General features: G+C 38.4%; 1 protein-coding gene across 1 annotated transcript; it reads right to left on the reverse strand.

The window, feature by feature from the left end:
- Positions 1-9,872: 9,872 nt before the first annotated feature.
- On the reverse strand, positions 9,873-10,862 carry LOC101543805 (olfactory receptor 11A1-like). The gene has a single exon (XM_004603965.2). The coding sequence runs from the start codon at positions 10,860-10,862 to the stop codon at positions 9,873-9,875; it is 990 nt and encodes a 329-aa protein (XP_004604022.2).
- Between the last annotated feature and the right edge of the window lie 5,105 nt (positions 10,863-15,967).

Below are 15,967 nucleotides of genomic sequence, written 5' to 3' on the forward strand. Positions count from 1 at the left end.
AGAGACAAACTCCTCTCAACACCTATTTGACGCAAAAACTTGCTGAGCTTAAACAAAGAAATGCAGATTCATGTGTAGTCCCAAAGGAATGATATCTGGGAGAACAGGAAAAGGAAATCAGGCTGGGAAATGTTGCTGGTGCTGTCCAAGACAGGGCAAGGCTCTGCCTCTATATCCTGCTTCCGTGGACAGTGCCAAGATGCTCCCTTGGGCAATTCCTCTTCCCTGTTTATGCTTCCCTTTAGGGGCATCAGGAGATTTCCCCACCTCTTTTCAAACACTCCCTACACAAACACAGAAGACAAAGTTCTTTGTTCTTTTTTCATTAACCCCCCAATAACTTTGGGCTTATATTTTGTCCTCAGTGCAAATAAAACGTCTGCATTGCAAGATCTACATACCTTTCTCGTCTCAAATTCAACCATGTTCAATCATCTTTCCCGGGCTTTCTTTTTTCATATTCATTTTTTAATTGAGACTGACTTATGAAGTTATTCATAATTGAGTTTTAGGCATACTATATTACAGTACTAGCATTACCACCAGTGTCAACTTTCCTCACTCAGTGTCCCCACGTCCCCTCCCACCCCCTCTTACCCCCAGCCCTCTCTTCTTCACAAGCACATTTCAAAGTTTTATCTGGTTTTATTTTTTGTTTCTTCCATACCATTTCTGTTTCTATATGCTCTACAAATCTGCCCAGGACTTACTCCTGGCTCTGCACTTAAGGATCATTATTGACAAGACTCACAGAGCCATAAGGGGTACCTAAGATTAAACCCAGGACCTGCTATACTATCACTCTGGACCCAAGATTTCATCTTTTATTATGGATTTTTAATATTTTATCATGTTTATATACAATAACCTCATAATCCATTTATCTTTTATTGAATATTTGGGTTGCTTCCATATCCTGGCTGTTGTGCTAAGCACTGCAATTAACTCAGGTATATGTGTCTTTTGAATTAATGTTTTTATGCTTTGAGGGAAAAAAGTGTAATTGCTAGGTATTATGAAAGCTCTATTATTACTTTGTTGAAGAAATTTCCATACCGTTTCCATAGGGATTGACCCAGGTAATATTCCTATCAATAGCAAGTAACAGGTTTGTTTGTTTTTTTAACCACTTTCCTGCCAACATAGATTTCCACCCCCAAGTCTTTGATATCAACCATTCTCACTAGCATGAGATAGCATCTTGTTGTTTTGATTTTTCAGTTCCCTAATGAAAACTGATAATAAGCATTTTGTTATATGCATATTGGCTCTCTGTATGTCCTCTTCATGGAAGTATCTGTTCATTTTCTTTTCCCAATTTTTGATGAGGTTATTAGATTTTTTTGTTGCTCACCTTTATGAGTGTTATATATATTTTGGACATTAAGCTGTTATCTATGTATCACATGCAAATGTTTCCTCCCATTTGTTAGAGTGTCTTTTAATTTTAGTCAGAGTGTTTTGCTACATAAAACCTTGTAAATTTTATGTAGGTGTACAGTTTTGCTGTTTTTCTTGCCCATGGATTCAAATCACTGCAAACACTGCAGATTCTCTGAGCTCTATGTCCTGTAGATTTCAGCCTTTATTTTCTTGATATATTTTATGAAGTTTCCTCTAATTTCAAGATCTTTATTCGGTCTGGGTTAACTTCAGGGTATGGTATGAGATACAATTCTAATTTTAGTGTTTTGAATGTGGTTGTCCAATTTCCCCATACCATTTGTTGGAGAGTCTTTCCTTGCTTCACTTCACATTCCCAGTTCCTTTGTCTGGTTTAAGTTGACTATTCATAAACCAGAGAGTTTATTTCTGGATTTTCTGTTCAATTCTATTGTTCTGAAGGTTTATCTTTAGTGTAGTATCACACTATTTTGATTACTATAAAACAGTATAATATAATATAAAGTCAGGGCCTGTGATACTGCCCATGTTTTATTCAGAATGAATTTTGTTACTTGGGGATTTTCACATTTCAGTATAAATTTTAGTAAAGTTCTTCTAAGTGTTGAAGAATGTAATCAGGATTTTGATGAGAACTTCCCTGAATCTGCATAATACCTTGGAAAGTATGTAGTTTTGAGCATGCTAATTCTTACAATCCATGAATATGGATTGTATTTATATTCCTATGTTTCTGCTTCTAATTAATAATGATTTCAATGTATAAGTCTTATACATCTTTTGCTAGGTTGATTCCTAGGTATTTCATGTTTTTGGCACTATTTTATTGTTTTATTTTTTGAGTGGATATTAGCCAATACCTGGCAGCACTCAGGGCTTACTTCTGGCTATTCAGGGATTGCTTCTGGTGATGTTTATAGAACCATATGCAGTTCCAGGAATCAACCCAAAGCATGCAAGACAAGTGCCTTAATCTCAGTACTATCTTTATGGCTCTGGGTACTATTTTAAATCAAGTGATTTAAAAGCATTTTTCCCCTTGCAGTTTGTTATTTGCAATCAATTGTTATATACTAACTTAGTTTGTTTGAGGGCTACCCTCTGCAATGCTCAGGGCTTACTCCTGGCTCTGTGCTCAGGACTCAATACTGACATGCTCAGAGAATCATAAGTGGTTCTGGTAATTGAACTCAGGATTATTGCATGTAAGGCAAGCAACTGACTCGCTATACAGTTTCTCTGGCACAGTACTGACTTTGTATGCTGATATTTGTAGGCATACACTTGATTTTGTATCCTACTAGTTGGTTATTTGCAACCAATTTCTATGTTTTGACTTTGTATCCTGTTTTCATTATTGATTTATAGTTTTTAAGACGTTTTAGCAAAGAATTTGGAAACTGCTATATACGTTATTATATGGTCTGTAAAAGAGTGATATTCTAACTCTTCCAATTTGGATACCTTTTATTTCTTTTTCTTGTCTAAGAGCTGCAGCAATGACTTAAATGATTATATTGAATAATAGTGGAGAAGATGGGCATTCTTTCCTTGCACTTGATTTCAGAGGGAAGGGATTTTACCTTGTCATTGATTATGATATTGACTGTCAGCTCATTGTAAATGATTCTTACTGTCTTGAGGTATATTTTATATATTCCCCATTTTATTTAGTGATTTTTAAAATCATGAATTGATATTGAATCTTATCAAAATCATTCTATGTATCAATTGATATTATCTCTGCTCTAACTGATATTATGTTTTTATCTATAGTTTTTGATGTGCTGTAGTTCATCAGTTGATTTGAACTATCCTTACATCCATGGGACTATCGACCTTTGACATCTACTGTTGGCTTGTGAGGAATTTTCATCAGAACGTGTAGGGGAGGAGCTTGGTCCTCAGTTGTAACCAAAAGTCTGCTGAGGTTGCTTGGTTCACAGTGAAGATAGGGGTTGGGAAAGAATCAGGGGACTTAGTTTTGCCCAGATGCATTTGAGTAGCATTGTGGGAGGTTAAAGGTGGGATTCTGGTCAGGTGATGTGAGTGATTGAGCAGGCAGGAGCAATGTCTGGGTCAGAGGAAGGAATAGATAGCTTTAGCTTTCTTTTGTATTAATGTTATATTAATGTTTATATTCATTTATGTTAATAATTTATATTAATATATTTATATAATGTTCTATTTTTACATTTCAATTATTGATTTGTGCTTTCTACATATGTAGTATTTCAAAGCATAGAGTCAAATACATGTGGAGTATAAGTAACAATAACTTAGACAATTTAATTCATATATTATACTTTTGGCAACCCGTGTTATATCAAAAAACAATTTTAAAAAATTCTATATTAAATTCTATATTAAAACCTAATATATTTCCACTTTTCTGGGAAAAGAGGAAAACAGTCCAAGTGAAGAAATCTTGGAACAGTTTCCCAAATTATTTTTTTCTTTTTAAATTTTTTAGGAGTTCACTGTATCACTGTATCACTGTTATCCCATTGCTCATTGATTTGCTTGAGCAAGCACCAATAACCTTCCATTTTGAAACTTCCTGTTTCTGTTTTTAGCATATCAAATACACCACTGGTAGCTTGCCAAGTTCTGTCCTGCGGGAGAGATACTCTCGGTAGCTTGCCAGGCTCTCCGAGAGGGGAGGAGGAATCAAACCTGGGTCTTATTTCAATAATCATAACTTAACCTTTATCTATAAAGGTCAATTGTCAGTAGATGTCAAAAGTGATGGGAATTTAGCTTCATATCTGTGATGTGTATTGTGTAATCACAAAATAATGTATGGGTGCTGCTGCAACTAGGCGTGTGCCTTTGGTGGCCCAGAGCTGCCTCCCATCCTCCCCACCCCAGAAGAGACAGAGAGAGAGAGGGACAGGAGACCACAACCTGATGATGAAAATTAGCCGTCTGATGCAGAGCTGCTAGCATACATCTGAGAGATGTAGGACATAGGTGCTATTGGTCATTTGCGTATGGAAATATACATTGGTTATTTGCATAGACAGGAAATTCTCTTAGGGAAATTAAAGCAAGGAGATAATCTGTCTCTCAGGAACATCTACATTGCTTTTATCTTTCCCTCTAGTTTTATATGTTATCAATATTTGCAGTTGTTTGGATAAACACAGTAAGAGACAAAGATCCCAAGACTTAGTTCTCTGGGCTCTGAGAGCAAGCAAGGCTTTTACCATAAATCCCAGACTAGTCCTCTCAGGCCAGTTCAGCTTGTTCTCCCCCATGGGGGCCCTGTCTCTTTTAAGTCATAACAGCCTTGCATCAAAACCATGCATTTCATATGGCCCCCTGAGCACTGCCAGGAGTAATTCCTGAATGCAAAGCCAGGAATAACTCCTGTGTATCGCCTGATGTGACCCAAAAAAACAAAATAAAATAAAACCGATTGGGCTGGAGTGATAGCACAGCGCGTAGGGCGTTTGCCTTCCACGTGGCCGACCGGGGTTCGAATCCCAGCATCCCATATGGTCCCCTGAGCACTGCCAGGGGTGATTCCTGAGTGCATGAGCCAGGAGTGACCCCTGTGCATCACCGGGTGTGACCCGAAAACCAACCATCCAACCAAACAAACAAACAAAACATGCATTTATGCTTCCTAGATTGTACCATTTTGATGCTTGGGTAGCTTTGCCACTCGCCCGAGTCCGTCTCAATCTCACGGCAGGCCCTCCCTTTTGGGCTGTTGGAACTATAGTAACTGAAGCCTGAGTCAAGTAATTATGATGGATGCCCAGGAGTAGATACATTTCAGAGTCAATCAACTCCCAAATATTAGGAGCATAGCATTAATGGTCTTTCTGTGTTTAACCAAAGACCATTGCTCTATAATAGAATATAAAAGGCTATCGGGAAATAGAAAAGCAAGGTACCAATATACAGCACTTCAAATACAAATGACTACAAATACAAAGTACAGAATTACCGGAAAGTTTTGGCTTATAAGCAATCAAGACTGATTTGGGGAACTGTGACAATAAGAGGTACAACACAAAGGAAAGGTTAAAAATAAACTTTAAATGAGGGATGCTAGCAAGACCATGATAAGCTTCCCTGAAAGGGGTCAAAGGGGCAAATCACTGATGAAACTTAAAACACTTAGGGTTAATATCCAACATGTATGATACTCATAGATTAAGATAATCCAAGCTTGAAAACCAACTTTATATAAATATATCTTGACTTGACCTAGTCTCTGGTTTCTATTAAACAGAAACACTTTGATCTCTTCATTTTCAGGTTTGAAAATTAACTCAGTTAAAAAAATTATCAGTCTAACTCAGTAATTTTTTTCTTGTTCTAAATCTTAATCCAAGACACAGTCTCTACCCCTACCTCCTTGGATAGTACTTAAGACTCTAGGAGATTGGATGCTTTCCAAACTATTTTCCCTGCTCTGAAATTATTTTTTTTCTCATCTAAAATTTTTTTTTTAAACAAAACCTTCCCCCCCACTACAGTTTCACTGTCCATCTTCTCTTTCTCTTTCTGTTTTCCTATTCTCCATGCCCTCTCTTCATAATTTTCTATCATTTCGTCCACCCCCCCCTTTTTTTTTTTTTGCTTTTTCAGTCAGGGGTTTCTCCTGGCTCTACACTCAGAAATTACTTCTGGTCGTGCTTGGGGGACCATATGGAATGTCAGGGATAGAACCCAGGTTGACTGCATGCAAGACAATTGCCCTACCCATTGTACAATTTTTCTGGCTTCCTTTTATCCTTCTAATTCCCCTCTACCCTCTCTTCCCCAAGATTTCTCCTCTGTTTAGGTCTAGTTTTCTTATACTTTAGACCCTTCCTGTGTTATCACAGTATTTTAAGTCAGAGTATATAAGGTAGAGCAAGTATATTTCATATTTATGTGAATATCTGTTGAAACAAAGGATTGGGCCTTGATGAGACTGTAGCCTAAGGGATAGAGTGCCTCTATACTTTCCTTGACAATAAGTAGGAGGAAAAATACTAATAATGATTTTATTATGTCAGAGGCCAGAGAGTACAGCATGTAGGATGCTGCTTGCTTTGCACTTGGCTGACCGGGTTCAATCCTGGTCCTTTTAAACCGTCCCCCAAACGCTGCCAGGAGTGGTCTTGAGGACAAAGCCAAGATCAGGGCCTGAGCACTGCTTAGAATAGCCCCCAAGTAAATAAACAAAATAAGTTTAAGAAAGGCTTAAGGGAGCAAAGCAGAGAGAGACATAAGGTTTATTCAAGATCTTTTATTTAATTTCCACAAGATTCCACGTGTTTACACATATCTATGCATGATTATCATCATTAATCTTTTTATTTCACAGACAAGTAATTTAAGATTCAAGAAGGTTATGTTCCAGTAAGAAGCAGAGATAAATTATACAGGTAGTTCTACTTCTTTCCTTTATACCACAATGTCATAAATATTCCGTCAAAAACATAAAAACTGATACTTTAAGTCAGGATATTTAAGAACATTTCAAATCATTTCATTTAAATGTGGAATATGAATACCAAAGCAAATGGTGCCTGGTGAAAAACAACAAAGACAATTATAATGACTTAGAAAAACTATGGTGTTTCCCAGAAAGAAAGAGTGATGGTGTAAAAAATGAGTTAGAGGGATTACTTTGTTGATGGGAGTGCTGAGAATATAGATGTGTGACTCTAACCCCTGAAATATTATAATATTGTCAAAAAATTTGTAGTGTGTCACTGGACACATTAGAAATTTTAAAATGATGACAATTTCAATGGGAATTTATGACTTTAGGAGGAGAAAAGGACTGTTTATGGAGGATGAAGGGGTGAGGGCAGAGTATTGGCATTTTACTTTTTCAATTTGAAATAGTATAGTTTTACATTAAGGTTTAACACTGATAAAAGTTACAAACCTGAGAAAGTGTTATCAAAGACTACCCTCCACCTGATAAATTTAACTCCAGTTTATGTGACTATCAGGTTTATCTGATGTGATGGTGGTTCCCATGACACCTTGTCTTCAATTGTCTCTTCTCACGGTGATTCACTAATAAAAAAATGTAATTAAAAATTTAATGTCATATTTTTAACTTTCTTATTTTAAATAAATAAGTGATCAAGACTGGGAGCATACATGTTCTATTTCTCTGTTTGAATTTCTGGTTTCAGAGGTTCCCTTCTGCTCTCTTAACTACCAGACAGTGCATCCAGGTCAAAGAAAGAGACCATGAAAATATTGTTTTTAAAAGGGTTGTAAGTCGGTCACACTAATTAACTTCACACTCATTATGTCAATTCCTTTCATTTCCATTTCCAGTTCATTGGACCATTCCTTCCTGGAGTTGGATTTAGCCCATCAGCTTGGTTCTTACCTTGATCTGAACACTCTGATCACACTTGTCAATTTTGAAGCTAAAGGTACTCTGGAGCTCGGGGGTCCTGAAGCAGCCATATTTTGAAACTTTCTGGTAGCTCATTGCAGAAATCACAAACACTTTATAATCGTGATGAATAAAATTCAGAGAACATAAAAGGCCATGAATTACCTGCTTGAGCTTAAGCAAAAGCCTTGGTGCTTCCTTGAAACCCTGAAATGAGGTAGGCTGTGACCTGAAGGCTGTACTCAGGCCTTAGGGTGTGTACTTCAAGCACCTGCTGGGCATTTTTTTTGCCTTTTGAGACTGTACCAGATGCTGTCACAGAGTAAATAACCCCACTGAAATGTTGTGAAATATAGATCTTTAGGGGGAACTGGCTTCTCTGAAACAGATATACTCCCTGTTTTTTCTCTCTCATATCCTTCCTTGCTATCCCATCGCAAACAACACCAGATTTCATTTTTGACTCTGTTTATAATTTTGGAATTATATGGCTATATTCAGGGGTTATGTTTTACTCTCTGCCCTAAGCTCACTCCCTACAATGCTTCGGGCGCCATATGGTGCTGGGATCTGAAACTGGTCTTTCACATGCTTAAGCATGTGCTAGGTGAGTTCACTTTTAACTTTAGTACAAAGAATAAAGGTCACAGTGACATTTAAAATTCATAGACTCAGCTAGATCCATCTACTTTCCAAGCTACATTCCAGAAAGGGGATTTTTTTTTCATGCATTGTAATTTTTACTCCAGTCAGTAAATTGTATATTTTAGTTTTCCTACATCTCTTTAGATTCTTCCACTGGTCTTTTGTAGGTCTACTTAACTAACTTATTCCCTCTACTTAGGGTTATATATTTATATCTACAGAAAACTGAAGTTCCTTTTCTTCTTGCTCTGTTTTTCTACTATTACTACTACTACTCTCTCTCTCTCTCACCCCTTGAAATGATACCCTTTTTCTATTCCAAGAATCAGGTATGGCATCAATGAAATTACAGTTTTGTATATCTGGTGATGCTCTAGAGGGATCTCTGTATTTGTAAGCAGTCTGTATTGCGAACCGTCATTTTAGATCACTCTGATAGAGGTGGTTTCTATCACAGTTGCATATCTTGAGAAAGATTTTATAATAAGATGTGAAATGTTTTGGGGGCAGGAGTGATAGCACAGTGGGTAGGGCGTTTGCCTTGCACGCGGCCAACCAGGGATTCAAATCCCAACATCCCATATGGTCCCCTGAGCAGCGCCAGGGGTGATTCCTGAGTGCAGAGCCAGGAGTGACCCCTGTGCATTGCTGGGTATGACCCAAAAAGCAAAAAAAACCAAAAAGATGTGAAATGTTTGTTCGTTTTTTTTTTCCGTTTTGAAAAGCCTTTCAAGATTCTCTGCTAGAAGCCAAGTTTCCGAATGCTATTATTGAGTTTTAGTTCCTTCTTTCCTCACTTTATACCCCCTTTCTTTCACTTTCCTCCAGTTGGTCTAGCATCAACAACAAGAGGCCTAAGAGGAACTCCCAGAGCACTGGTCTAATTGGTCTCCTGGGCTACAGGCATAAGTGGAGAGACCTTTTTCCTGACCCTTCTTTTCTTAAGGAAGATTTCCGTCCTCTCAAGGAAGGGAAACACAAATAACTGTCATTTAATTCTTATCTACATCATGACTCTATAGATGCCCCAAATTTTTGTTGCTCTATTTTGGTGATCTTATTTGAAGCATGTCATGTTATAAGATCTTAATTCTGATTCTCATCACTTTTTCTCTGGAATTCCCTCCCCCATTGACCTAGCTTTGTCTTTGCCACCTTAGATTAATAGTCTGCATTAATTAATTGAAATTAATTAATTAGATTAAAAGTTCCCCTATTGTGTTATGCAGAACTTCCACTTACATTTTTCAGTATTATTTATTTCAAAAAATAGTCACAGAGTCTATGGCCTTTAGTTTCTGCCCCAAGCATAATATTTCTATTGTTACCTCATTCCAATAAGAAGAATAAAGTTACTTCATTTTGTTATATATGCATTTTCAAATTTATATCTCAATTTAAAAAATCATAATGGTGCTGAGTCCTTTAGACTTTCAGGAAGGAGCTATACTGGAATCTAAGAAGTCAGTAGTCGTCCTAGCCCACTTTGTGTGGTATGTCCTGGGATGAGTTGTCCCCAGAGTCTGCGAAGTGTCCCCTTCACCTCTTGATTCTTAAGGCTGTAGATAATAGGATTTACCATAGGGGTGAACACAGTGTAGAGAACGGAGAAGGTCTTTCGGAGCTGGGGTGCCATGTGGTCTGTGGGGGCTACATAGACCACGATGAGAGTGCCATAAAACACCCCTACAACGCTGAGGTGAGAGGAACAAGTAGAGAAGGCTTTCTGCCTCCCATGGCCTGTAGGTATTCGCAGCACGGTTCTCAGGATGAGAGCATAAGACGCGACAATCAGCAGAAAGGGGGCCAGTGTCAGAAACCCCGAAATGCTGACACCAGCTCCCCACATGACCCTCACATCACCACAGAACAATCCTACAACTGGAGCAAAGTCGCAGAAATAGTGGTCAATCTTTCTGCTGCCAGGGCAGAGGGGCAGAGGGGCTGCCAAGGCCAGAGTAAAGGCAGAGAAAGAAAATCCACTGAGCCAGGCGCCAGTGGCCATGCAGCCACACAGCCAGGTGCTCATCAGAGTAGGATAGTGAAGGGGGCGGCAGATGGCCAAGTAACGGTCATAGGACATAGCAGAAAGCAGAAGGCACTCAGCTGCAGCCAGTGAGGCAAAGATGTAGAATTGGAACAGGCAACTGGCCAGCGAGATTGTTTCCTTCCCTTCCAAGAAGCTCCGCAACAAGTGAGGCACAATATTGGAGGTGTACCCAATCTCCAGCAGGGAAAAGTGACACAGAAAAAAATACATGGGCGTGTGAAGAGTCCGACTGGAAGCCACAGCAAGCACAATAAGCATGTTACCCCCAACTGTAACCACATATATGGCCAGAAAGAGGGTGAAGGGAAGGAAGCCTAGGTATTGTAGCTCCCCAAAGCCCACCAGAATCAGCCAGGTGGTCTGGTTCTCACTGTCAGCACTGGGTTGCTTCCTCATCTAGATCTGGCCCAAAAGATGAAAGGAAGGTTATCAATATTAATCAAGATTTGTGTTATCCAACATTGCAAACACAGAGACAGTCCTTCTGTTCTACCTGGAGAAGAGAAACTGAAATCGCAGTGGGTTTAGCTATTAAGGGTAATTATTGTGGAGTCATTATTTGAACCCAGATCTTCTTAACTCAAAAGTATCTCTATGTCTTTCACCCTACAGTGTTTTTCCAACCCATCTCTAAGCAATTGCAATGTAAGAATAAAGAAGCAAAATAAGACGCTTTCAGTCAACTGTAGAGTTTTTAACCTAATAATGGGAACAGGGAGAATGGCAACAGGAGAAGCATGCTTGGTGAACTTCTCCTGGATGGTGGGAAGAATAAAATATCTTCAAATAACTCAAATATGTTGAGATTATGCACATTTCTGAGGTGTTCACACTTCTCAGGTTATATCCCTTTTTCAAGAAAGTGAGACTTGAAAATCCTCAGAGTAATCTGTATCCTTAACTCTTGAGAGATTCAATATAAAAAGTTCTAAACTTAAGTCAGATTCTACTTTCTTGGGAATCGATTCTTTGTCCTTTCACACATCACCTGGTGACCACTGGTAAAGCCAATTTCAAATTTTCCCAGTTTCAGGTCAACTTTTCTTAAAGTTTGGAATTTTTAAAAAACATTTTTGCATTTGGTTTGATTCTCTGTGTTTCTCAGAGAAGTCTGTGTTTTGTCTGTGTTTGTTTGTCTGTGTTTCTCAGAGAAGTCAGATGCTCAACTTCTCTTATCTAACCATAGTACAGGATTTCTTCTCTTAATTATGACAGTATTGCTCTAACACCAAACATAAGATCTCACTTGATCAATACTTGTGGAGTGAATAAATGAATAAATAGATGAATCATAAAAGTTTTTAATAGTACATTGCCATGTTAAAAAACCGTATCAGACTATTAATTCTTGGTCTAGACAAACAGGCACTTAAGTGGTTCCCAAAAGAGTGAAGAAAACCATATATATATGCCTAAATGAAGAAGTATTAAAATATTGCCAGTCAAAGTATGAGATTAAATCATAATTAATATCATTGTATCACTGTCATTCCATTGCTCAACGATTTGCTCGAGAGGGTACCAATAACGTCTCTATTGTGAGACTTCTTGTTACTGTTTTTGGCATATTGAATACGCCACGGGGAGCTTGCCAGGCTCTGCTGTGTGGGCAAGATACTCTGGGTAGCTTGCTGGGCTCTCCGAGAGGGGCGGAAGAATCCAACCCTGGGTCGACCGCGTAAAGACAAATGCCCTACCTGCTGTGCTATCACTCCAGCCCCATGATTAATATGGATATATAAAATGAAAGAAGTGTGTGTGCGTGTGTAACCAGAAACTATCATTTTAATTTGGAAGTTATGAAAGATCACATTTCACATTAGTAGATGGCACAAGAAGAGAGGGCATTTATGTTCCTATTTTTGTCATGCTTTTGTTTCTAGCTTTGTATTTACATTATGTGTTGACCTACATTTGGTCACACAAGAATATAGGATACTTTCAAACATGTTTAAATATATTCTGTCTGCAATATCAGTTAATGACTTCTTAAATGGCCAGAAAGAGACTTGGTTTGAGACAGAACAGGACATGCCTCAAAGGAAGAAGCTATTAAAATTAATCAAGCCAACCAACTTAAAACTTTTAAGTTGAAATAAATGTTCAACTTATATTTGCTTTTGCTAACCAGTTAATTATATCTTGGCCCTGTTAACATTCTTAAACATATATTTAATAGAACAGCTAGAAGTCTCATCTGGTGGATTATCATCAGGAGTAAATTAATGGTAAATATAGCACAAAACATTACGTAGTGTTCTTTTCCTATAGTATCAATAATTTGGTATATTAAGGGAAAGAAACAGAAAAAACATTAATTTCAATAAAACTTTATGGACTTTCAGCTTAAAGTTAGGCTCTTAGTTTGACTGCTACATACCAAAATTATTCACTAATGATGCTAAAAATATGGAGAAAAATGATTATGAAAGATTTTGTAAGACTTTGTCATCACCAACTTCAGCCATAATTTTGATAGATGTGGTAAATAAATGTCTTGAAATATTATGATAGACTTCACTCGTAAAATTCTAGAAGTTATAAAACGAAGAGGGGGAAATAATAGTATAGATGCAGACTTGAAAGAGGGGCAGGTGGGAAACTGGGGACATTGGTGGTGGGAAATATACATTGGTGAAGGGACGGGTGATGGAACATTGTACACTGAAACCCAATCACAACATTGTAACTGTGTATCTTATGGTGATTCAATAAAAATTGATAGTATAGATGACATAATTATAATTCACAACAGTATTTCCTTTTGGGATATTATATTCAAAACAATATTAAGGGTGGTAGGTGTGGTTCAGTGGTAAAATATATGCCTTGCATGTGTGAGACTCTGAATTTATTTCCCAATATTGAAAAAAAGGCAGAAAGTTTGGTATTATTTAAACAAAATTAAATTTAGCAGGGATAATATTCAGTTTACCAGGAATACATGTAACATCTGGAAGCTTAATTTTAAAATCACATATAAACTCTGCACTTAGGCTTTAGTAATCAGTTGAAGAACTACAGTGAACAAGCTATTGTGACTTAACAGCTATTTAAATAAAAATGACTTGAGGGTTTTGTTTATCACCATGAGCTAGGATTTTGTAACTGTGTGGAACTTACAAAAATGTGGATATGATTAATCTGGAAAAGATAAAATAAACTGAAAAATAAATATGAAAGGTTATTTTCAAATATTTGAGTAACTCTGATGAAAAGAGTAATACTAGATAAAGCACAGAAATTCAGAAAGCAGAGAAAAGTTTCAGGGCCAACGACAGAAAATCTGTAACTACTAACCTGTGCTGCTTTATTACTATGGTGGCGAATTATTTATATAGTGAATTTTGGTCACAAAAGCAAGATGAGGCTCATGAGATATGATCAGAGGAACTATTTTTTTCCCCTGCAGTCTACAGAAGTTTGCTAAATATTGATCTCATTTGTTTGAACCTCTTAGAACAATAGCTATTAAAAATATGGCAAGTTCACCTCCAAATTTGTAAGTTGGGGCCAGAGGTGCTATTTTCTATAGGCAGAGAACTATATCTGCCTAGATAAACTCTAGAAAACCAGATTTGATGGGGAGGGAGAGGGGACCAGACCTGCTTTGGGACTTCAGTCAATTTCTTTTCTGCTCCTCTTACTTCTGAACTAAATTCTTCTGTCATCTGACAGCTGTGAACTTTCTGCTTCTTTTCTCTGGAATCTTCATCTCATGGACTTCTCATCCAAAGTGCTCAGAAGAGAATGATATCTCTCTACTGTATGCGCTACTGTGGACACTACTGTTTATCCTGAAGCAGTACAGCCTGGTCCCTTGTGAGGGTGGAAGAAGAACTTCCTTGGAGAGAAGCAGCTTGGAGCCAGCCGGAGCAGCTGCATCTGTGTTTGGTTTCAGGGGAATGTTCTGGTCCACTAGGGACCATGTCCTTGTGCTTCCCTTAAATCTAATGACCACCTCTGATGAGATAGAAAGAGATGCATAGAAATAATCACAATCATCATATATTCACAATAGAATACTACTCAGATATTAGAGAAAAAATGAAATCTTTTTGTTTTCAACTTCATGAATGAAATGGAAAGCTGATGTTAAGTGACACATCAGAAAATGGAAAAAGACAAATATGAAGGCTCTCACTCAAATATAGTATATGAAAAAAAACATAAGGGAAAAGATAATCTCCAGTGAAAACAAGCCCTTTTCAAAGAGTTTGGAGATAGCCCAGTGGCTTTTTTTAAAAAAGCATCTGTTTTGTAAGTACAAAGCTGCACTTTGGATCCATGGTATAGCCCACATGTTCTGGGGATGGTCACACCGACTTTGACCTTTGGAATCCATGTAGAGTTCTTTCTAGTGCACAGTATCCAGGTGTGTATAAACACTGAAATGAAACCATGTGACTCCCCAGAAGCATTGTGACTGTGTGTGTGTGACCATCACACTATTTGTGCAACATCCTGTCCTACCACAATAAAACAGCAGCAACAAAAGGAAGATGAAACAAAATCCCAATCTTCAGATTCTGACCACAGAATTGGGGTTACCAAGGCTTGGTAAAATGTAGTGAAAAGGTGTAAAAAACTAAAGCACACCGAGGGGCGTGTGCACTCGAGGGCTCTTCTGGTGGCTCTGTCTCACCGCCCGCGTTCGGTGCTCTGGAACCGCTGTGTATGGGCTGGATCAGGATGGCCGTTGGCCAAGGACCGGCAAGGGAAGAACGAGGACCAAGCTGGTTGCTGATTAGTTACTGTTTATTCAATCTTCCATCTTTCTCATCTCCCGCACTCCCAGCTCCGTCCTCTTTCTGGTTCTGCTGCAGCCTCTATCTCTCTCCTCCCTTTTTCCTCTCTCGCCCTTGCCCCACCAGGTTACACACTGCTAGGTAGCAAAATCATCATAAGAAAGCCCTTCCTGAGGGCTGTCAGGTTCAAAGGGAACACAACCTGGGGTATTCCAAAGTCCTTCCTGACTGCCAGTAGGCAAGATACTTCTTAAGGGTTTTTTTTCCTCTCCTTATTCCAAACACTCATTAACATCTTAATACTAGTTATTTTTGTATGGACATCGAAAGAGATACATTAAGGCTTGCAAGGCAGCTCTCCTGGCAACATCTTGCCACAGACTCAGACCACAGCACTCAGGCCAGATTAATCATTCCTCACCCTAGCAGGGTCCAAATCTAGTTATCACTGTTTGGATCATGACAACATTTGTCCATGATCAAGCTCTTGATCATGCAAACTTATAGTTAAGCGTTAGGCACTTTGGCCAGGCCCATCTCCATGCCAGGATAGCACACAACTCACCACTTGCCCTGGGTCCGTCTTGTCCCTCGTTGAGACCCTGCTTTTGGAGGTGCTAGGAAGTAAGGGCAGCTGAGGCTTAGCTGAGAGAACAGATGCCCAGGAGGAAAATATCATGTAGAATCAAATGACTCCCAGGTTACAAAAGCATGGCATTTGCTAAGTCTTGTCATTTGCTTGGCATTTGCTAA

This window comes from Sorex araneus, chromosome 6, assembly GCF_027595985.1.
Source record: "Sorex araneus isolate mSorAra2 chromosome 6, mSorAra2.pri, whole genome shotgun sequence".
In the NCBI taxonomy this organism is placed as follows: Eukaryota; Metazoa; Chordata; class Mammalia; order Eulipotyphla; family Soricidae; genus Sorex; species Sorex araneus.

Coding starts and splice junctions, on each gene's coding strand:
- LOC101543805 (XM_004603965.2), bottom strand. CDS start 10,862: ATGAGGAAGCAACCCAGTGCTGACAGTGAGAACCAGACCACCTGGCTG.